Source organism: Lentinula edodes (genome assembly GCF_021015755.1).
Source record: "Lentinula edodes strain Le(Bin) 0899 ss11 chromosome Unknown C8R40scaffold_85, whole genome shotgun sequence".
Lineage (NCBI taxonomy): Eukaryota > Fungi > Basidiomycota > Agaricomycetes > Agaricales > Omphalotaceae > Lentinula > Lentinula edodes.
The window spans coordinates 12310-36168 of record NW_025764391.1 but is presented as its reverse complement, the minus strand read 5'-3'; the positions used below and the strand labels follow the sequence as shown (position 1 = coordinate 36168).

Sequence of the window (23859 nt, the reverse complement as noted above, 5' to 3'; positions counted from 1 at the left end):
TCCTTGAGCACCCCAATTGCTCCATAAGCTCTGGGACCTCAGTCTAGGTAATGTCGAACTACCTGCCGCTTCTCCGTTACCACCTCCAATGCTCAAGGATGTCCACCTTCAACCCCCAGTTCCCGGGACCTCCCCTTCCGGGTGTATACCTTCTCAGGAGCTTATACATTCAAGACCTAATCTCCATACGACCTATTCGATCTCACGTTGACGTTCTAGCGAGTACAACTCCTCTTACGCAACACTACTAGGTTCCGTACCTCCCTTTCCTCTATCTTACGCCTTAGGGACCTCCCTGGACCTTACAGGAACCCCTCCAAGGGTCACATCTCTCAGTACCAATCACTACTAGGTCATTCCCGTCCTCGGTCGCGGTTTCCGTAGCTCCCTTCGAGCTCCAGCCTGCTCCTAGCACGCTACAACGTAAACTTCTCATACCAAAACTATCCTAAGACCTATTCTGACCCAGGTCTTACAATATGCCTAGTGTCATTTGGGTTGGAGGCGGTGTTGAAACAAGCAGGTTCTGAGACGGGTTCGCAGGGAGCAGTTCTGCTGTCTTCAGTGTGTTCCAATCAGCAGCAGGATAGCCTGAACTTGGGTGAGAACCGAACCAGAAACGTTTGGTCCAACCTTGTTCTTGTATGCGATTAGCCATTACGATTTCCGTGAGAAGGCATTTTTCCTTTGGTATATCACAGATTACACACCTGAATTCCACCCGCATCCACATGTGCTCCAGCAGTGTTGCTGATGACAAGAACATTGCCCTTACCAAAAACTTGTTTACACTCCTTCCATGCCTCTTCAATTTCCGGTATGAGGGTATCCTTTCCGGGAAGAGTCTGGTGAATTGTTCATGATTTTGCTGGGAACTTCACCAGGCAATTATCTTTGTCAAAAACAGCTCCTCTATAGCCTGCATGTTTTAACGCATCAAAATTGAGATGGCGGATATCTTTCTGTCATTGACTTGAATTTAGCACGGAGGCAACCAGAAATTTGAGAGAAAAGCGCACCTCTAATTGATAAACTAGGAACAATTATTCTAGGGTTTACCAGAGACTGGACGGAAGCTAGAATTCCTGGTACATTGAGCGGCATCAAGCGTAAACGTGTAAACAGGCATCAACCAGAATTTGTCCTTGCACAAAGTGGTAGAAATCAAAAACAGCGGACTGTCTGTCCCACTGAGAGCACTTTCAATTTGCAAGCTTCACTGTTCTAACCATAACAATTAAGATCCTCTGCCTGCTAAAACCAACAATGGTGTCCTGTGATTTCTGTGACGGCCTTGGTTTGATCGCATTCTTACATTCATTGTGAAACAATAGAACTGCCTCTGACCTTTACGACCATCTTCAGCGGGTGACACCCATCAAAATCCAAAAGATATCAATTTTATTGTTGTGTGTTTGTTCACCATCTAAGCGCTGGAGTTGCCACACCTGCCGATTGATGCCGTGCGTACCTTGAGCCTTCAAAGTTCAAAGTTTCAATGCGTTCAATGCAACCCTCAGAATTGTTGTATTTTTAAATTTATCTACATTTAGTTATATGCTCTGTAGTGTCAGTATTAGAAAGCCCTTGCTTCCTTGATAATTCATCTATCTGTAGTTGGATATCATCAGATCTGAGAGAAGGCAGCAGAGCTGTCTTCTCAGAGGATAAGATAAGATGTGGCAATGAGAGTGGGCGCTTATCGCTTTTGCACTACGCTCTCATCGTCAAAATTCACTCAAGCTCGTTTTGTGATTTTTTCTGTGCATATACGCGCTATTAAGCCATGACGCAACACCCCCCACTTCTCCTCGGAACCTTGTCATCTAACAGGGCCATAGATTGTCAATGCTGTACTCATATACTCAAAATTATCCCAATCCTGAAAAAACTCAGCCTGGAAAGAAGATTTCAGAAGAACTACAACATTGAACGAGCTAATGAGGCGCGGCAGGAAAAAACTATGCTCTTTATAGAAAGGAAGGCTCCTGCCAAGGGCTCTCCTTCGGCTTCGCTTATAACTATTACGGAGGATGAATGGAATGACATTAGGACAACCCCGGCCATTTTTGAGCATGTAAAACAGTGGATTCTTAGTTACATACTTGTGTGGATGGCAAGGGCCAATGATATGGATAATCTGTCTAAAGGGAAGCGCACTCGGGACGTGCAGGAGGGGAGAATGGGCCGGAGAAGAATCCTAGGCTCATGACCCCAATCATTGAGACTATGCCAGACCCGACTACCTCCCAGAACATGGAGATACCAGAATGCCTCTATAAAATTGGAAGGTTGTACAATTATCTTCCTCTTTCTCTCTTTGTGGACAACAACCTTATTTTTATTCATTCCCACTCCTCGTCTTTTAAGACCTCAAAAACTCTCCTTCCAGGGGACAAGAAACGTACCGAAGTGGTCATCCTGAAGGATTTGCTGAATCGTCTCAACATTCGGGTGCCGGATTTAGAGAAATCAGATGAAGATGAAGGTCTTTTGCTATACGGATTTCAGCTCACTTCCAAGAATTACTTCGCTTTTGAACTCAGTCGTGACCCAGATGGTCAGGAGGGTACCCATACAAATTGGACTCAATAACACTTTCTTTTTTTCAACAATCAACCCGATGCAGAGGAATACTACTGATTCTGGAAACCTCACGAGTACCGTCTTCAGGAAGAACACCGTCTGTATAATTGTCATGCCCTGACTGCTACCAGACCCGTCCCAGTACCAACCAGAAACTCCTATACATCTTATCTAGCTCCGTAAACCCCCAAGACAGTACCGCCACTCCCCTGTAACCTTCCCATTACCCAAGCACCTGACGACCCCCTCGACACGCATACAGGACCCCCTACAAGCAACTCCATTAAGTATCAATCTTGATTACCGCCTCATGTTCACCAGATCCCCTGATGTTCCCTTGTTCACTTCCCATACCTATTTAAGTAGTTCCGCAATGTCCCCAAGCCCCAGCTTGGTATATTTTGAACACACACCCTTTTGCATAGGTCCAGTCCCTGTCCCTTTGTACCTGCTAGCCATATGAATTTCTCTTTACTCTCTGTTTGTCTATCTCAGTTTCTCTCTACTCTTGTCTGTTGTCTCTACGATCATCTATATGATCCAATATATATGCTTTTACCTCACGTCTAAGCAATCCGAGTGAGTCTCTGAGCTCCCTCAAACAATACTAAAGCTCCCCAACGCCTAAAAGCCTTGGTGAGCTAACCTCCCCCAAACCTCCTCAATCTCTGAGACCTCGATCTAGGTAACATTGAAGCTATCCCTTACGTCGAACTACGTACCGCTTCTCTGTTATAACCTCCAACACTCAAGGACGTCCATCCTCAAGCCCAGTCCCCGGGACCTCCCCTCCCAGGTGTATATCCTCTCAGGAACTTACACACTCGAGACCCACTTCAACTACGACCTATTCAATCTTACGTTGACGTTCTAGCGAATACAACTCCTACTACACAATGCTACTAGGTTCCGTACTTCTATCTCTCCTCCCTATGCCTTAGGGACCTCCCTGGACCTCCTAGAAACCCCTTCAAGGGTCATATCTCTCCATCCCAGCCACTACTAGGTCATTCCTGTCCTCGGTCGCGGTTTCCGTAGCTCCCTTCAAGCTCCAGCCTGCTCCTAGCACGCTACAACATAAACTCACTATACCAGCACCTACCCTAAGACCAATTCTGACCCAGGTCTTACAATAATGCCAAATTTGATCTTACCACTTATGACATGGCATGGAATCGCGTCGTCACCAATTACAAGCAGTCTTTAGAGGCGAAACCTAGACAGACACCTAACTTGTCCGTGGCTCCCTCCTCATCTAAGCCCTTTCAAAAAGGCAGCAAGGGTGACTCCTTCGACCTCTGTTGCCTTGGATGTGGTAAGAAGGGGCACTCCGCTACGGACCACTTGAGTAAACATGGTTCTCTCCTCTGGGCCAGGTGGATCAAAGGGGGTAAATCTTCCATCCTTGGTCTCCCTCAGGGAGAAGATAAACGCATCTGCTATCAGTGGAACATCCGAGGGAATTGCAAAGCTAACAAGGGCTGTGAGGATGTGCATGTCTGCACTTTCTGCAGAAGTGACGGGCACCACGCCTTCTTGTACACCTGTCGCTCAAGACCTAATTGAGGCATTCCTCAAACTTTTGATTCCACCAACCCTTTCTTACTATGACTTTTCCGACGCTATACATTTTTGCTTACCACTTCCCAACACATGTCCCAAGTTCATTGAGCGATATGAGCGAATTGTTACTCCTTACAATGCAGATGAATTCGACAAAGCTCTAGTAGCCTGCAAGATCTCTCATCACTACCCACTACTTCTTCATAACCTCCATCGAGGTTTTCCACTTGGCCATCTGCCTCCACTACATGAAATGATCATCATTCCCAATCATCAGTCGGTATATGAGCACCCCGAGGTAGTTAAGCAATACATCTCCAATGAAATCACCGCTGGCCAAATGGCCGGGCCATTCTCTCATGCAGACATGCACCTCATCATGCATGGTCACTTTTACGTCTCACCTCTCATAGTGGCTACACAAATTCAGGGTCCAGGCATTCCTCCCAAACATAGGGTGTGTCGTAATCTTTCAAAAGATGGTCATGACTTGGAGGGACACATAGTCCCTTCAGTCAATTCTTTCACTCAGAAGAACCTGTTTCCAACGTGTTTCGATATGGCATCCAAAGTTGCACAAATGGTAAGTCCAATTTCTTTCCTAACATAATTTTTTTTCCAGCTCTTCTTCGACTACCATTACTTCAATCATTACTGTCTACTTGCCTACTTTCACTTTACTCATACTACTCTTTAATCAGGTTGCTACGGCTCCACCAGGCACTCAAGCCTGCACACTTGACATTCAAAAATTTCATTGCACTTCTTCAATACTACCCGAACATAAACCTTTCCTCGTCGTTCAGGATCACTTAGGCTGTCTCTTTGTGGACCTTGTCTTTTGTTTTGGTGCCGCACCAGCCAGCAGTAATTCAGGAATGATTTCCAACACTGTTGTTGATATCCTGCTGATCAAACTAATTGATGCACTGCTGAAATATAAGGATGATTTGAAAGCCTTCCGAGTTCCAAACTCGCAGGGCTCCTATGATTATGACAGAGCCTCAATGTTGGAGGCTATTGAATCACTTGGTGTCTCATGGCATCCCAACAAAGGTGATGAAGATTTCGTGACTGTCACCCAATTCATAGGTTTTCTGTGGAATCTCGAGCTCAAGCGTGTTAGCCTTCCCAATGACAAACACATCAAATATTTTGAGTGCATTTGAGTCTTCCTGTCTAATTTCTCAAATACTCGTGTTTCTGTGTCAGAGGATGAGTCAATACATGGAACACTCTGCCACATTGCTTTTATTTACCACAAAGTTCATTCTCATCTTCCCCCAATCTCAAATTTCATGGCTTCGTATTGTAGTTCTTTTGAAGAAAACCATGGTCATTTCCCCCCAAAAAGCATTCTCACAGAACTTCGCTGGTGGCACCATCAACTTCAGGATCCTTCCTATTACTGAGAACTTCGACCACGAGGTCAACTCAAGGACTTTGGTGTATTTGTTGATGCCTCCACTGAGTGGGGTATTGGTATTGTCTTCAATGGCAGCTGGGCAGCATTCCGCCTCCGTCCCAATTGGAAGATTCCCGGTTGTGACATTTGCTGGCTTGAAACAGTAGCTGTGGAACTATTGATTTACTTTCTAGAACCAAAAAATTTCCACGATATCTACCTTCTCATTCACTCAGATAACCAGGGAACTATCAGCGCTTTTGATAAAGCACGCAGCCCTAATTACTGAATTAATATGTCCATCCGTTGCATCTGGTGTTATTGGCCCGCTATTTATTCAACCTGAAATCAAATACATTCCCACTGCTCTCAATCCAGCAGACCCATTCTCGTGCAGAGAACTTGGATCTGTTATGGATAAACTTCCACTTACTTTTTTGCTCCCATTGGAGCTGCAAGAAATTCTTGATTATGTTTAGGTAACGCACTCCCTACTTCCCATTAACTACATCAGATTTAACCGTAATTTTTTCTAAGCCCCCTTCACTTCTTGGCGCTGTCATGCCTCGCTCCGAATCCCATAGCCCATAAGCTCCTTAACATAGTTCCCAACCTCCTCAGTCCCCTTACCTCCTCAGCCTCCTTCCCTGAACCCCTGAGAACACTCCCAACGTCCCGCAGACCTCCTTACTGCTAGGACAACCTCCACGATCCTTAGTTCCCCTCAATGCAACCGAACCACTCCATGACAGGGTCCTGGAACCCCGCACATGCGCCCATCATTCCGTCCTCATGTCCGTCCTCATGTACTTAGAAACCCCATTAAGTGCCCGTTTCATACTATGTCTCTTTGTTAACTTCCCTATACGTATTTAAGCAGTCCAGTAGCGTCCAGAAGCCCAGCTTGGTATATTTTAAACACACACCCTTTACATAGGTTCAGTCCCTGTCCCTTTGTACCTGCTACCTCTACGGAATTCTCTTTACTCTCTATTTCTCCATCTCTGTTTCTCTCAACTCTTGTCTATCGTCTCTTTGATCGTCTATACGATCCAATACACGCTTTTACTTCACGTCTAAGCAATCCGAGTGAGTTCCTGAGCTCCCTCAAACCATACTAAAGCTCCCCAATGCCTACCGCCTTGGTGAGATAACCTCCCCAAACCTCCTCGAGCTCCCTAGCTACTCCCTAAGGTTCGGGACCTCGATCTAAGTAACGTCGAAACTACCCCTCACGTCGAACCACGTATTGCTTCTCTGTTACCACCTACAACACTCGAAGACGTCCATCCTCAAGCCCAGTCCCCGGGAACCTACCCTCCCGGGCATATACCTTCTCGGGAGCTTACAACCTCGAGACCCACTTCCATCCACAACCTATTCGAATCCTATATTGACGTTCTAGCAAGTACAACTCCTACTACGCAATATCACAAGGTTCCGTACTTCTACCTAACCTCGTTACGCCTTAGGGACCTCCCTGGACCTCCTAGGAACCCCCTCAAGGGTCACCCCTCTTCGCCCCAGCCACTACTAGGTCATTTCTGTCCTCGGTCGCGGTTCCCGTAGCTCCCTTCGAGCTCCAGCCTGCTCCTAGCACGCTACAACATAAACCTTCCTATACCAAATCCTACCTCAAGGCCTATTCTGACCCAGGTCTTACAGGCGCTGGACAGTTCCGGTGCGAGCTCCGGCGTTCCACGCACCCCGAGAGTTTGAATAATTCCTACCTTAGCTGCAGATTCTACTCTATCATATCAGAACCCCCTCAATTTCCGTAACAATTTCTCTCAAATTGCACAGCCTAGTCTTCACTGCCCTCCGGAAAGACCAACTACACCCACTTCCTGTTCCCAGAATACCATCTCAGCTCAGCCTCCACCAAGAGGCGAGTGAGATTCAGATCGCGGGTACTTATGTTGCCACGAGAAAGGCCCAAGGCCTAGAACTTTATGATGACACCAGCCATTCTCATTGGCTTTTTGTGGCACAAACTCTGCCAATTTCATTCAGTCATTGATTTTTGAATACTCATAAACTGTTTGTACAAACCCAGCAGAACCTATGTAGGAAGATGTCGTCAAATTGAAGGATTTGTAGAAATTTGCTCTTGTAGTCAACGGGCCTCTACGGGCCTTTCCATTCAATTGGGGGGGGGGTCATGAGAATCGTACCCGCGATCTGAATCTCACTCGCCTCTTGGCCTCCACCTTGGGCTGGCACCAACTTTGCTCTAGCTCCCAGAAAACCAAGAAAGGACTCAAGAATTGTCAATAACACCCTACGGCCCAATGTTAGCTCAGCTGATCGGATTCTGGCATGGACTTCACCATGGCCCATTGAGAGGAAACTTCAGGATCTCAAATACATTCTGCTACATATCCTTTAGCAAGCAGAACAAATCACAGCCTCAGGCCTCACTGGTAAGACAAAATCCAGTTACGCAGCAGGTCTCCTTCGCTGGCACCAATTCTGTGATCAAGAGTCAATCCCGGAGCCCATGCGTATGCCTGTCTCTGAAGTCCTCATGGCTGGCTTTGTTTGTGCTCACATAGGTAGCGTCTCAGGAAGCACAATTCAATTGTGGCTTTCTGGTAAATGGGCTTGGCATGTTCTCAATAGAGCACCATGGCCTTCGAACTCCGAATTTATTACTCTTGCCCGCCGTGCTGCGAATATCAAAGGGAGTCTTCACAAATGTCCACTTCGCAATCCAATCACTCTCCAACACCTACTTGTCCTCCATTCGGCTCTAAATTTCAGCACCCCTTTCCACTGTGCAATTTGGGCTATTGCCCTACTCTGTTTCTGGGGATGTCGCTGCCTCGGAGAACTGACAATTCCTTCCAAGTCTGCCTTTGATCCTAAATTTCATGTTATCTGTTCAGGTGTAATCTCCAATTTCCTTCTCCAATCCTCACAGACCCATATCAAATTCCATATTCCTTGGACTAATCAACAAAGGAACTCAGCGCAGACATTGTTGCATCCAGCCAATCAAATACTTTATGTCCATGCATAGCTTTCGAACGACATTGGAGGATGAACGCTGCTGTCCCTGATGGCTTTTCCTTATTCAGTTATATTGATGACTTGGGCTGCGCTCAACATATGTCAAAATCCGTATTTCTCAAATTTGTTTCCAATATCTGGTCCCGCACTTCCATGCAACACGTTCAGGGACATAGTTTCCATATTGGCGGCGCAGTGGAACTACTACTCACTGGCGTGGCACCTCATGTTGTGGCTGCAATTGGAGGCTGGACTTCTCTTGCTTTCCTGGTTTTCTGGCGGCATCTTGAGGACATTCTCATTTCTCAGGTTGCAGATGCATACGACGAGCATTGGGGTCGAGTACGTAAAGCAATGGAAGATTATAAGAAGACAAATAAGGTCTCGAATACCCTTATTGACAGCTGCATTCGCGGTGAGGACATGGTATTGACAGACAATTGTTAACTTCAGTATTTATATAACACTACAATTCCAGTCTTGCAATAAACATATGTCTTGTATGCCCTTGATTCTGCTTGGGGTTTGTAGATGTTGAGCTGCCTGTGTTGGAGCCTCGGGCTCTGCTTGGGTGTGTCCAGGCCACTCACCATCCACGGGTGGGAGAGCAGGGCTGCGTCCCAGGCAAAACCTCATCCACTAGTTGAGAGCACTCATCAGTGCTCTCTACATTCCCCAGTGAGCTCGGTTGAGCAAATACTTATCTTATCATTGGTATGCCATCTGCATCCCAAAAATCCATTGTCGCATCTTCAGGAATCCACCACGGTAGTACAATAAAAAGGCATCTCGGCCTTCTAGCGCATGGAAACCAAGAGCATTGACAATGGTATAAGAATGAGATAAGCTCTCGATGAACCTCTGTAAATCGATAATAATTTCTAATCCAGCGGCAGGTCGCGGCAGGTGCGGCAACTCCAGCGCTTAGATGGTGAACAAACAGACACCAACGGACATTGATATCTTTCGGATTTTGACGGGTGTCATCCCCTGACCATCTTCTTTCCCGAAATGTCTTCTTCAAATTCAGCATCTCATACAATGTGTCCGAAAGGTGGATCCTTGGCCCACAAGAAACTCAATTCTATACTAGAACTTATACACCTTTGTCGGTTACCCCTTGCGCCCTCCGCAGAAAATGGCATTGTATTATGTACTTTTGACCAGCAAGGTTCCGGATGGACTGCACTGGACAATGAGTGTCACAGTAAAAATAGCTCTTGGGGCAAAACAGGATGGTCAGACCAGATGCAGGATGTGGACTAGGCAGTGCGGACAGCACGGGAAGAGTTTTCCGGTGTACCAGTGTTTTGGTTGGGTCACTCCATGGTGAGAAACATCTATGTATATCAATGCTTACCCTCCACTGACCGGCTTCTGCCTAGGGTGGTGGAGAGGTGTTGAGTTTCATGACCCAGCAATCCTACGAAAGCCCATGTCATGCAGAAACCGTCACTTCATTGACCGGAGTTATCATTACTAGTCCCTTGATCAAACAAACAATACCCGTGTCCAAAACCCTGCGTTGGCTAGGAGAAAAAGTCGCAACTATATCACCATATACCCTGATCCCCGCTGCTGTTAGCCTTGACGTAAGTACCAACCAAATCAAGGTGTATGCTATTCATTGATGGTCCGCTCTTTGCAGGACCTGTCTCATTCACTGGAATTTAACGACGCATACTCCAAAGACCCACTGATCAAATCAACGGGAACCCTGAGAGGAATTGGAGAGATCTTAACGGAAGTAAGTTGCATCATGTTGTTGGATTCGTTGGACCTACAATAATCAATCATATTTCCCATCTTGAATTGACTTCTCTTCCCATAGGGCAAAAAATTGCTATCGATGGGATGCCATCACTGGCCAAAGAAGATTCCAGTATGCTCAATCTTGCTCTTCCCCGTTTCGATGATGAATTTAATGTGTGCCTTATGTTAATCAAACAGTTCCTATTGATCCATGGTGACACCGACAAAGTAACGTCTGCGAAGGCTACACAAACGTTCTTCAAAGTCATCGACACAGAGGATAAGCAAATTATGATATATCCCGTAAGAGCTTTCCAGATTTATCCTCACTTCATGCCGCGGTCACCTACGCGTCCTCTGTTTCTCCTCGTGCTGGACTTGAATGCTCATCATGTCTTATGTTATACAGGAAGGGTTGCATGAACTACAAAATGAGCCTCCAGTCATCCGCCAAAAATTCGTAACAGACATTGTCTCTTTCGTCCAAGGTCGAACCTCCACTCCTGTACCGCTGCGTGATTCCACACATGAACACACAGACAGCAATGAAAACATTGCCGGTGTTACCATTGCTTCGCTCAAGTCAAGTTCAAGTGCACCCAATTCCACAGTTCCTAACACACAATCGTCGTTGGAGATTGATCAGGATGGGGATGTCATGAAAGTTACGCCGAAATTGTAACCAACACACATTGCACATTTATTTACTCGGACTATCAAAAACTGTACGTAGTGAAACAGCCAGTCTTTTACTTGAGAAGTGTGTTCTAAATTGGTGATTCTCGAAAGACTTAGGTTCTGGAAAATCTGCCAAAGAGTGTCGAGGATTTCGCCATACTTGAATTTGATGTAGGGCAGTATTCATTCACCCACAAATCAGCATAAAAAGCCCAGACCAGATAATCGAAGTACATAAATAATATCGTCACATTCTACAAAAAACATGAATCCTTTCAAGGCGTAGCTCGTTCGGGCCATCTGCACACAATATGATAAGTGCTCATGTAATCAATTTCGGAATTGGACTGACCTTGGGTAAAGTGAGCATTCTCTAATGGTGTAGCGGTCTGCCAGCCAAGCTAGAAGTCGCTGTATGATTTCAGAGTTTAGTTCAAAGTATAGGTATATGGGCATCAGACTCACCTCGACTCCCAATCCATATCCCCCATGCTCACAAGTACCGTACCTCCTCTGGTCCGTGTACCAATAATATATAGAGGGATCCATTCCTCCCTGTTTGTACGTAGTAATCAGCTCGTCGTAATCTGATATCCTCATTGAACCGCCTACCAATGATGAGGATGAGCAATTTAATTGGACATTTAGATCATGAGATATCCTCACCAACAATCTCCCCAACGTTGGGTATCAGTAGATCACAGCTCGCAGTGAACACCACATTGCTACCTTCTTTCTGTGGCATCCTCTTCATATAGAATGCTTTCAGCTCCGCGGGGAATCTATATAGGAAGACCAGCTTCCCAATGATGTCCGTCATCTGCTCTGCAGCTTTAGCGATATCATTGCCTACAGTGTGTTCAACCATGATGTCTTTCCCGTTTTCATCCTTGATCGCATTCCCATCCTTGTCCTCTTCAGGACATTTGATTCCATGTTCGTTGAGCCAGATTATGGCATCCACATAGGAGAGAGGTAGGAAGGGGCGTGCAGGAGGTTGGAGTTTCGGTTTAAGCTGTTTGATAAGCGCGGCAGAACTTGGATTGGCAAGAAGAATGTCTACTGATTCGCAGATCTGGAAAGAGAAAAGGCGGTGTTTGCATGAAAGATATGACTATCACTTAGATAAACTTACCACTGCCTCAATCATTAAATCGTCAAAGTTGATAAATCCGAGTTCAGCCTCTAAGTGGGTATACTCGCTCAGATGGCGTCGTGTGTGACTCTGGAGTCAGAAGTTTAGCCTCCAATTATTTGATGAAGACAATGAGTGTCCATACTTGTTCTCTGCCCGGAAGCTCTCTTGCACGCAAAACACATCACCCACAACTGGTAAGCACGTTTCGAGGTATAGCTGGGAGCTTTGCGTCAAAAACACAAGCTGGCCGTAATAGTCTAATTTGAATAACGTCGCGCCACCTTTAACCATGGCTTGCACAAGACACGGCGGTGTCACCTCAATAGTAGAATGTTTAACAAATGTTTGGCGGAAGGCAGCCGGAAGGGCCGCGCGCAGTTGAAGTACTGCAGATGCAACTTCACCATGGAGGACTAAATGGCAGAGATCAGCTTGGATCGAAGGGTTGGTTTTCTGTAAAATTGCAGTTTGACTTCAAGCGTTGATATGCATGTACAGATCGCAAACTTACTTCGTTCAAACGGTTAGGGGTGCAGCCCCTACAAGTTGCCAGTGATTGACAATAATTTCGTGTCCACCAGGAGCGGTCTCTCCCTCTGGCACAACTTGAAGCATTCCTACAAGTTCTACGGTTGATTCTAGAGTGAGCATGAGTGCATGGTAAGTTTTGAGTATCAATTGATAAACCTAATAGCAACTTACGACGCGGCCTGAAAGAACAACTTGAAGATATCCTGTACCATCGCATAGAGTAAGAAAGGTGATATCTTTCTGTGGTCGTAGAGGTTGAACCCAGCCAAATACACAAACTCGTTTAGATCGATGTTCAGCAAGTTATGACACTGCGGGGATGAGCCCATTTTCTCACCCCGAAAAGGCTGAAATTATTGTGAGCTTGTGTACAAAACTCTCTAAATATGCGCATAGAGAATATTTTGAATAGTTCCATAATCATATCTAGCAGAATATAAGGCTCATATGCAGCAAATATAAGGCTCATATGCAGCAAATTATAAGAATAATCACAACAAAATATTGGTCTGATTATTCAAAATAATTACAAAATAATTGCCATGCATATAACATGAGGTTGTTCAAAATAAGCTCTGCAAGGAAAGTCTTTGTTCAGCATAACCTCGCTGAGATCATCCTCAAATCTGCAAAAGAAAGAATTTTCCCGCTGAGTTTATTTTGAAAAACCTCATGTTATATATATGGCAATTATTTTGCAATTATTTTGAATAATCAAACCAATATTTTGTTGTGATTAGTCTTAAAATTTGCTGCATATGAGCCTTATATTCTGCTAGATATAATTATGGACCTATTCAAAATATTCTCTATGCACATATTTGGAGAATTTTGTACAAAAGCCCACAATAATCTCAGCCTTTTCGGGGTGAGAAAATGGGCTCATCCCCGCAGTGTGAGTTGTACCTTTCCAATTAATGGGCGCTTAATCATCACTTATGTAATTCCATCCATATTCGACATGCCAGGAAATGCCTTTGCAAGGTTGTTACACCGTCACGTTCGTAAACTGCGCGCCTTCCCTCGAGTATGCCGCGCCAGAGGAAATCGCGCGAAACGTCACAGAAATTGAAGCAAACGACCCTAACCGGTAGCATACAGTCACCTAGTCGCGGAAGGAGCAAGCCCTCCCCCAGTCAACCTGTCGCAAAACGGAGACCCATCGACTATTTGTCTGATGAACAAAACGAGCCTTCGGATGACTCTGATATTGGTGCTTTGAAGTTAGAGCCTAAGGGACCGGTCGAAGATGATGATGAATTAACCCCTTCGCCTGCGAAATGGAAACGAATGTGTTTCGTTGTGGGTAGTGATACAGAGGAATCCGAAGAAGATGTCCCTATTGCGAGGCGAGGAACACGGAGTGTGAAGCGAAAGGAAAGAGACAAGGTGAAGAAGAGGAATGCGCCTGTGAAGAATAAAATCGGAAAAGGTCATGCCGAAGGGAAGGGGAAGGAACCGGTAGTTATGTCGTCGGATCCAGATTCTGGTGGTGGATCTCCCCCCCGTCGTCGAAAGCTGGTGAAAGGGAAACGACCGGCTGCAAAAAGTGACTCGGAGGAGTCCGATGAAGTAGAACCAGAACGTGAGCTTTTGAGAATTTACGCCCAGTTTATACCTCATCCGGCAGTATTATCGTTCTTCAGGTATAATTGAAAGCCGCTTCCGTTCTCGAGACAAGAAGACAGAATACCAGAAGAACCTTGAAAGACTGAAACTTACGATTCATCATTATCATACGGCGTTCTCACTCACCAATGAGCAGGGAAGAAACAGGGAAAACCTATGGAATCAGACGACGACGACGAAGACGAAGAGGAGATGGAGGAAGAAGAAGAAGCTCCATTCAAAGGTGCAAGGCCGGACAGCGACAAGAATAGTCTCTTCGACGGCTCTGAATCGGATGGCTCTGAAAGCTTCATTGTGGAAGACGACGGGGCAGGTTTAGCAGCACTTCCCGTTGAGTTCAGCATGGAATCTCATCAAGATCTCTCTCACAATTTCAAGAAGATATTTCAATTCTTTGTCCATATTGCAGTACATCCTCCAATCGAAAGACATGAATTCATGGAAATGCAAATGAAAAGTCAGTCGCGATCTGCAATTTCTCATTTCCTCAACTCAAATATATTGCTTTGACTGCATAAGATGAGGTGTATTTCTCTGTCCCTCTTTTATCTGTGCGAAGAAAGATCATTGGACTTCGAGATTCCTTGGTGGCTTCGTCAGTCTGGAAGCCAGAGTTCAAAGGTCCGCTGGAGAGATACCCAGAACTGGATCTGGTACAGCTCGAATTTTCCATGCCTGGTTGCGATGCCTGCAATCTAGGAGCAAGGATGTCCACATTGAACGGTCGTTTGTTAGGAGAACCTTACGATCGTCTGGGGTTCGAAGTAAGCCTAGACAATTTCACAGCGTCCCCTTTGTTCACAAACCCATATCAGGATCTGGATCTCTCCGACGAGTCCTTGAGTGAAGGTGAATGCAGGACTGATTTCCACTTAGGCAGATTTTGCGCTCGGCGTACGCGCGTATATCATGATCTTTCTCATTGGGAGGTAAGCCTACGTATATGAACATCTTACCTTTCGCGATTGACGATATGTATTTTGCACAGTACATGCTATTCAAAACCATCAACGAGGAAGTTGATGATTTGCATGTCGCCAAGCAAGAAAAGGGCGCTGGTCGCTTTGTCCGTGTCGCTTGGCCCGAGGGACTACAGCCTCCCAAGGACCTGCAAGACGCAGACGGTATCTGTGATTGGCTTGACCAAAGAAAAGTCGTTGAAATGGAATGGGAAAAGTTGAAGGGCTACATGGAGCATGCGCGTGGATTGGAACTTGCAGCTAAGAGAGGGGATGATGCAGATTGATGTGTACTATATCTATGATTATGACACTGTATCATAGCATTGCTCTCTTGACTGAGAAATAGAGAGAATTCCGAAGAAATCTTGAATTACAGTAATACTACTGAAAACCGGGAGTCCTCCATCGCACAATGTAAAACCTTCACGAATCTATCTATAGTGTGCATGTAGCACTGCATACTAGACCGGTATCGACTTGTGATTGATGCATGATGACTCGCGGGACGCTCAACATGAACCTGCTTTATATACATTGACAAGGATAATGAGAAAGAACAAGAAATCTCGTATTAAGGAAAGGATAACATTACATTACGAAATAAAACCAATGACAGGGACAGGAGTGGTTATCAGTCCGGGACCTCAAAATCACTACTTTCTATCTCTGTCCCAGTCATCATACCTGCTTCCACGACCGTAATGGTCGCATCTATCGTAGTCGCAATCGTATCTTTTGTAGTCGCGGTCACGATAACAGTCGCGATCCCGGTCCTTGTCGTCACGATGATCTCTATGGCTGCTGCCTCTGTCATCATGTCGACTGCTCCGACTACCACAGCAGTCGTCACAGTCGTGCGCATATCTGCATGGAAGTTCAAGTAAACGCTAGTAAACGATCAAGGAAACAAACATACAAACATACAGATATTGGGGCTGTACAGGTGAAACGAAAACGGGAAGGTGGCTATGCTCACCAATTGAGGATAACTTGTTCTTTCGCCCACACCAACACATCGCCTGCTAATACTACCATACCATGTCTCAAAACTCGACCAAAGAATCAACATGATTCATTCACACACTGCCCCCTAGTGCAGACTTTCCCCCAGGGCGTGTTTCGTTGGGATGAGTAATTAAATGCAGTGTCATGCGCAACAGTGCGCAACTGGAAGATTTTCAATGGAGAAGAATATCAGAGTATATCGAGTTACTATAAATTTGTAAATCCGCCATATTGAATTCACCGAATCGTATCTAACGAGGCGTTCTCACTTGACGATGAGCTTTCCGACGTCATGGAGAGGCTAGTCGAGGCAGCGGAGAGAATACGAGGTCTGCCAAGGAGGAACGTTAAGCCTTCGAAGGAGTCGCAAAGATTCTGAAAGGGTACGGTTTTCAAGGTAGATGAGGATTGTCTGCCGGCATACAATCCTTTATAAAATCAGGCAGGAGCTGCAGTGAACACTGTTAAAAATAATCAAGGCTGGGGCCATTAGGCACTGTTTGAAGAACCCCATCAGCTCAAAAGCTTTGCCGCGAGCAAAATATGAAATTGCTAGGCCATGACTGTCTGTGGAATCCCCAAAGCCAAACTAGTAGCTTTGAGCCTCAAGCGTAGATATTGGGAGCGCGATCGCTTTTGACCAAAAGGGTTCTGGTGGATTTCGAGACACTATGTCATTGCCGCATTGGTCAAAAAGGGTTGTGGTGGTGGTGCAACTGAACAGAAGGCAGTTTCCGAGGAAGCGAGATAATTTCAATGGTACACTACTACACAGAACTTTGGTATATTCTTAAGAATCGGAAGGAAGAAAATTCTTATGAACGCACTTTCAAGAATATCGTCAATCACCTTGCTTGCAAGGTCTATTGCACTCCGGAATTTAGATCGTTTTGTGCAGGCACGTTTTGGTCATGTTTTGGTCTATTTGTTTTGGTCCAGAAATTGCCAAACACCACTAATATCTCTCTCATTATTTATCTCCACTCTTATACTACTTTATAGCTTCTACTTTGCCCTAAACACCTTATTTCTCCTCTTCTATGTATCATATCTATTACTCACTAATATCTTTTCATGAGTTCCTACCAGTCCTCCCAAAATGACTATGTCCATTTCCACTCCCACTTGCATTAGCCAGAACATCTGCAAAACCTGTATATGCCAGAGCAAGGATACTGGCTAGAGAGCACTCTCCAGCAATGAAAGCACCCAGAGCAAAAATCAAAGCCTGCTCTGGGTGCTTTTGCTGCTGGGAAGTGCTCTGAAGTGCTCTGAGCTGCTTTCAGCTATTTAGCCAAAAATACAGGTTTTGCAGATGAAATGTATATTCTCTTTCAAAGTCCTGCTCTTCATGCAGGTACACCTGTATGCTCCAGTCCATACTTTTTATGTCTACTAGCATCTGTTTTCTCTTCACTGTAAAGTACTATGTTTTCCTCTCCATATACAAACATTGCATCCATTGCATTTGTCCATTCAATGACACTGTTTTTATCCATTTGCCTGTTCACCTTTGTGGGATTCATATTTGGCGCTGCAACTTTTGGCATGAAAATTCTGTTTGACATTTCTAGCATCGGTTGTTCAGATGTGCCCTTTGTTGCATCAGATTTCAATCCAGGTATGTGTTGTGCAAAGAATGCATACAAATTGAACACATAGTCTACATCAATTCAGAAACTTTACTCCCCAACCCACTCACTGTGATGGATTGGCAGATGTGTTGCATTTTCTTCTTTGTCCTGTTTCTATGCTCTTAGTCTTCTTCTTGTTTGAATACCTGTCACTTGCAACTCAACTGGAACCAGTGCCAGTCAGGATCTGCTTCTGCTGCAATTTATTCCAAAACTAACCACTAAACATGTGATCTTTCTTGCTATTTTCCCCCAATTACTCAGATCTGACTTGTAAGGATTGTTTCATTGAATGTACAAAGAAACCAACAGCCGAGTTTTGCGTTTTGCCATGCACTGCTGTGCAGTGGTCTACAATTGCATGTCCCTTGTCCCAATGCCATTGATACTTTCTTTTGATGCTGTTCCTGCAGCTCCCAAATATGCACCATTTGCAGTCAACATTTCTGTGTATTGTTCTGATACTCAATACCTCCTTGCAATGATAAACTTTCCCCCAAGACACTCCTTCTCTTATGCACCCTACAACCCCCCCTCCAAAATTTCCTTCCATTGAATTCAATACTGCTCTCAACACACAGGTCCATACATGATGCCTCCACTGCATGGGCAAAGAGAGTTTTTGAAAATGGAAGGTGAGGCATTGAAATCATCAGATTGTGGCTGGCATTGCAGTGGGCTGTGGTGCACATTCACTGATGCAGGTACTGGCAGACATCTGTGGTCAGAAGTGTTACAATATACTCTATATGTACAATACCTTGCAATTGTGTAAACATCATTATTACCAAATACTGTACAGTATGGACTTACATCCCATGGCATGGTAATTTGACCACCTCAGTTGCTTTACAGACAACTGAGATGAGTCCTAGGATTGTTAACATTCGATGACTCACATACCATCTATGGAACATCATTCTCATATTACAAACCACTATCTCACTACCGTGTTATCAATCTCACCATCGTGTACTATTACTCTAGGACTACCAGTAGGATACATCGTATTGTACTTCCTTTCTCTCTCACTATGTTTAGCTGTAACATGACATCGTCTACCTTGGACTTGTATATAAACCTGTAGTATTCACCTCGTTGAACAAGCAGTCCTCTCTACTCCTTTATCGTCTGATCTGTGTGATCAGCTACAGTGCTGTGTGCACTCTATCTCTTACTGCCATTGCTGCTGAATATAACGTGATTATATTCTAACAAGGATATCTACTACATAGACCAGCTAGTTGACTATCTATGTAGATCACACACTAACAGGTGCTTAGGACAATTCATGGTTGCTTTACAGACAACTGAAATCACACACTAACAAAAAGACATTGTTGGAGATGGTAGATTGGACAAAAAAGTAGAGAGTTGCATTGGAACAGTGGAACACCATGTCAAAACCATAAATGCCCACCATACAATGTACATACTGATTATTGCACTTCTTTGTATCTGTAGTACTCACAATTAAATTATTATCTTTATGTGATGAAAAGCATCCAGTAGCAAGCAGGGTGCTGTCCACGACAGTGGAGCCTAGTATCTATATTGGATCCAGAATTCTTGTGAATCTTGAAGAAATTTCCTGACTAAGCCTGCAACTCTTAAGAATATCGTCTGGGTGTTCACAAAAAAATATTGGAAGTCTCTTTTTTTCTCAGCATTGTCAGCAAACAATTGTAAAGCTGATTACAAATGTCTGCCAGCGCACTGACAATTTTCAAGTTCTCTATCGTTTTTTGTTGTTGTCCTTCCTCCTCAATGTCAACTTGCATCAGCCCACAAACTGGAAGCAAGTGTATGCTACAAGAGTCAAGAGATTCAACGTCCTTCAAATAGTTGCTCCTGCAAGGTCTCAGTTTTGGCTTCAAGTCTCAAGGATGAAAGTCTTCCACCATTGTCAATGTTGTCAACGTCGTCAATACCATCTCAACTTCCACCCTCAGGACTTCAAGCTCAAATTCAAGAGAATTCAAGTGTCAACATTCACTAGCACTTCTCAATAGGCAACATTAGTAACTAATATCAGTATATAGGGTAGACATGGCATGTAAAATATTGTAGTCGTCGCAGTCTTGTACGGACTCGACAAGCAAATAATTCTCTTTTTTTTTTTATGGTCTCATATTTGATGTTAAATCATCTGGTCATGGGCCAGGATCCGTGACATGAGTGCGCGAGTTGCGAGGCATTCAAAAATCTGACAATATTCTTACAAGTTCATTCAAAATTCTTAAGAATTGTAGTTTTCAAGAAATTCTACAGGTTTGGGCGCTCCTCTATCTCAGAAGTTCCTTAAGAAACCAGTCAAAATTCTTGAAAGAGTGCAACCATAAGAGAATCACTGAATTCTGCACACCAGTGTATGTAGTAATAAGTAGACCACACCAATCATATTTCGAAGAAATTTGAGCAATTCAACAGTTCAGGGTGAACCTTTGTAGCATGAAATAGGATAGGATAGAGGGAGGCTCTGTACGTGCAACGTCAAAGTGGCTTTGTGCAAACAACTAGTGATGGTAAGTCAATGGAAGGACCCAGAAGTACATGTCCACTCGAGGATTGGTGTCAGTAATGAACTATAGTCACTTCCTTTGGTTCATTGTCCACATTTGATATGCTCCAAGCACACCCATCGACAGGTCTGTTGGTCAGAGTATCTCCACCAATTCAACATGGTAATCCGCTTCCGACCGGGGAAGCTTGGTGAGAAACCCGATTCGATAACTAGACGCTGGGACGTCTATCCCAAAGAGGGGGATATTGGCTATGCGCAAGTAAACCCTCACAACTTCAGACCTATCTTCACTAATGAGCAACTCACTACATCTCTTCGAGCTACCTTCTTAGAAGGTCCAATGCTCCGAGCTTCTACTGTCATGGATATTGAGGCTTTGCATCAAGCTATCATTCTCGCTCTTCCGAAGGACCCGAGCTCCGTTGCTGGTTTGGAACTTGCCAAAGATCCTTCCAATGAACATTGGAGCTTAGGTAGTGATGGGTTATTACGCCTTGATGATCGTATTTATGTTCCAAATCATGGCGACCTTCGCCTTCAAGTTCTCCGCTACTTTCACAATCACCCACTCTCTGGCCATTTCGGCCAGAACCGCACTCTAGAAGCTGTACGTCGTCAATACACCTGGCCCAAGGTCAGAGACTTTGTTCGTGACTACGTTACTTCCTGCACTACTTGTGGTCACAATAAGCCTCGCTGTCATCGGCCTTACGGCTTGTTGAAACCTTTGTCGGTTCCAGTCCGACCATGGGATTCCATCTCCATGGACTTCATTGAGCAACTGCCAATGTCGAATGGTTACACAGCTATTCTCGTCGTCGTGGATCGATCATCCAAGCAAGCAATTTTCATTCCTACTTTCGACACCATCACTTCTGAACAATTAGCTGAGCTTTTTGTTATTCACGTTTTCTCTAAGCATGGTGTCCCTAATCATGTCACTTCCGATTGTGGTTCCGAATTTGTTTCGGCGTTTTTCCAGGCTCTCAGTAAAGCGCTCTCCATGGAACTTCACTATACCTCTGGATATCATCCGGAAGCCAATGGGCAGACCAAGCATGTCAATCAGACTCTTGAACAGTACATCAGGATCTATTGCTCCTACCAATAAGATGACTGGTCACACTTACTTCTGATTGCCGAGTTTGCCTATGATAACACTCCCAATGCTTCCACTGGCATTACTCCATTCTTTGCTAACAAAGGATACCATCCAAATATCACCGTTCAGCCCGAGGTTGACATGAAGTCTGATCTAGCCAGAGACTTCGTCGTCAATCTCAATGAACTCCACGTCTTCCTTCGAGAGGAAATCCTTCTAGCTCAATCTCGTTACAAGGAACAAGCTGACAGGAAAAGAATCTCGCATCCAGAGTTCCCGATCGGCTCCGAAGTTTTTGTTCTGGCTAAGCATATTCGATCTACTCGTCCTACTGAAAAATTCTCTGAAAAATATCTTGGTCCTTTCAAGGTCATCAGTCGACCTGGTACTTTATCTTATGAGCTCAAGCTCCCGGACTATCTTCGCCAAATCCATCCGGTCTTACATGTCTCACAGCTGGAGCCAGTCATGCCGAACCTGTTCCCGAATCATACTCAATCTCCTCCACCTCCAATTGAAGTTGATGGTGAAGAGGAGTATAATGTTGCCGAAATGGACAGAAGGTATAAATGTTGTCCTCTACGCTATTACATTCAGTGGGCTGGTTACGAAGGTACCGACAATGAATTTTCCTGGGTTGCTGCTGATGAACTGGTACCCGCTTTCCACGCTCAATACCCTCAGAAACCTGGACCTTGATCACAAAAAATTATTTTATTCCTTTTTCCCGATTCCGCCGTGCTCCGCCGAAGTTTACTTTATGCGTTTAGAGGGTAAACACAATGATAGCAAATTGAGTGTTTATCCCTCTCTCTTAATTGCTTATTCTTTTCTTCAATTACTGTTTCACTTAGTTTTCATTCACTCAAACTACTCATACTTCTAACCAATTATTTCCTCCGCCGCTTCGTGGCCCATTCGCTTTCCGATTTCAAGAGGCGATAACATTTTTTTATATACAAAGCAAGATAAAGAATATATGTAGGAAGGGACAAGAAGGCAAGAAAGACTACAAGAAAGGGCCGAGGTCCAATGTCCGTATTTTACTCCACTCTACTCTACTCCTCCCTTTCCTTCCCTTTCTCCGACCGGGCCTTCTTCAGCGCCAGCTCGTCTCTCTCCTCTTCTCCTCTTTCCTCCACTTCCACTTCTTGTTCCTCTTCTTCTTCTTCTTCCTTGCTATCTACTACTCTCCTCCTCTTCTTTGGCAATTGCGAAGGCCCGGCCTGCGGCAATTCGGGTGGCGATCTCCTTCTAGCTGCATCCATTATCAGCCAATCCAACTTCCGGTTGAAATGACAATTGTAGGTGTGGGATTTCACCTGCTCCTCCTGGAATTGCCTATTGTCGGCAAGCAACTGAGCCATCTGGCTCTCAAGGACTGCTAGACGCTCGCCGGTCGGACTTCCACCTCCCTCTTGCTTCACCATTGAAGGCCGCCCGGAGTATGAGCATCGTACCTTCGCGTCATGACAGGGTTTACAAATAATAGAGCTCCTCTTGCCAGCCTGCATCTGGCAAGAGATTTTCTTGTTCCTGCATCAATCGCAGGGAGCTCTGTTGTCCTCGTCGTCCTTGTCATCTTCCCCGTCGCCGCCGTCATCGGGAATCCTGCCAACAAGCTACGAACAGAAATGTTAGTAAAAGATTCTTGTCGAGGGTCTTCAGTACTCACCTGCGCCTTGGCCTTGCCTTTCCCCTTTTCCTTCGGGATTTCTACCACCGGCCGCCATGAGGAAACCAAACTTCCTCCTGGCGAAGAACCCCGACGACTATGGGCTGTAGCCGCCTCCGCCAGCACACGCCTCCTCTCCTCCAATTCCCACGCTGCTACTTCCTTTTGCCAATGCGCCTCCTCTGCGGCCTTCTTGGCTGCCTCCTCTTTGGCCTTCTTCTTCACCGCCGCCGCTTTCCTCTCCTTCACCCTACGGACCTTCTCCTGCGCCCGTCTGATAAATCCTCCATCAAGTCTTCTTCATCGGGCTCAACGGGGTCGGTGGTTGGGGGTGGAGTGGGGCGGGACCTCGAAGGTCTGGCGGTAGACGAAGAGGTGGTGGTAATTGTTTGGGTACGGCTGACTAAGCAAGGCGGTGAGGCGGAGCGACTAAGCAGGTCAGCGAGGCGGAGCGAAGGCAAACTGGTCCCAGATAATGACAGATATATTGAGTATCGTAGTCATAGGTAATAGTAAGTAAGCACATACCTGGTCCCAGATAATGACAGAGAGGTCAAGATAAGGGACCAGGCTGTGGAGGGTTGGCTATATATATATAATCCGGTCTGCGAGAAACAACGATGTAATACTGTATAGTTCAGGGGCAAGGAAGGTGGCAGAAGC

At 45.1% G+C, this 23859-nt stretch overlaps 5 protein-coding genes across 5 annotated transcripts; 3 read left to right on the top strand and 2 right to left on the bottom strand.

Annotated features, from left to right (window-relative positions):
• Positions 1–695: 695 nt before the first annotated feature.
• On the bottom strand, positions 696–1104 carry C8R40DRAFT_1063432 (mitochondrial PGP phosphatase; the record flags this gene model as incomplete). The annotated part of the gene is made up of 3 exons (XM_046225525.1): positions 696–845; positions 882–958; positions 1020–1104. 3 exons carry the CDS (start codon positions 1102–1104, stop codon positions 696–698), a joined length of 312 nt encoding a protein of 103 aa, XP_046078954.1.
• Positions 1105–6684: 5580 nt separating this feature from the next.
• On the top strand, positions 6685–7574 carry C8R40DRAFT_1075270 (uncharacterized protein; the record flags this gene model as incomplete). The annotated part of the gene is made up of 4 exons (XM_046226836.1): positions 6685–6699; positions 6737–7091; positions 7124–7235; positions 7358–7574. 4 exons carry the CDS (start codon positions 6685–6687, stop codon positions 7572–7574), a joined length of 699 nt encoding a protein of 232 aa, XP_046078953.1.
• A 1022-nt stretch (positions 7575–8596) lies between these two features.
• On the top strand, positions 8597–11000 carry C8R40DRAFT_1178521 (uncharacterized protein; the record flags this gene model as incomplete). Its single annotated transcript, XM_046232873.1, has 8 exons — positions 8597–8908; positions 9660–9773; positions 9833–9895; positions 9952–10158; positions 10215–10313; positions 10398–10448; positions 10517–10621; positions 10728–11000. 8 exons carry the CDS (start codon positions 8597–8599, stop codon positions 10998–11000), a joined length of 1224 nt encoding a protein of 407 aa, XP_046078952.1.
• Positions 11001–11271: 271 nt separating this feature from the next.
• Positions 11272–13134, bottom strand: C8R40DRAFT_1164181 (uncharacterized protein; the record flags this gene model as incomplete). The annotated part of the gene is made up of 8 exons (XM_046230457.1): positions 11272–11397; positions 11462–11604; positions 11663–12071; positions 12132–12219; positions 12277–12587; positions 12657–12772; positions 12833–12943; positions 13038–13134. The coding sequence occupies 8 exons, from the start codon at positions 13132–13134 to the stop codon at positions 11272–11274; spliced, it is 1401 nt and encodes a 466-aa protein (XP_046078951.1).
• A 517-nt stretch (positions 13135–13651) lies between these two features.
• Positions 13652–15619, top strand: C8R40DRAFT_1137027 (uncharacterized protein). The gene is made up of 6 exons (XM_046229412.1): positions 13652–14250; positions 14312–14383; positions 14431–14751; positions 14814–15058; positions 15110–15223; positions 15283–15619. The coding sequence occupies exons 1-6, from the start codon at positions 13695–13697 to the stop codon at positions 15538–15540; spliced, it is 1566 nt and encodes a 521-aa protein (XP_046078950.1). The 5' UTR covers positions 13652–13694; the 3' UTR covers positions 15541–15619.
• Positions 15620–23859: the final 8240 nt, after the last annotated feature.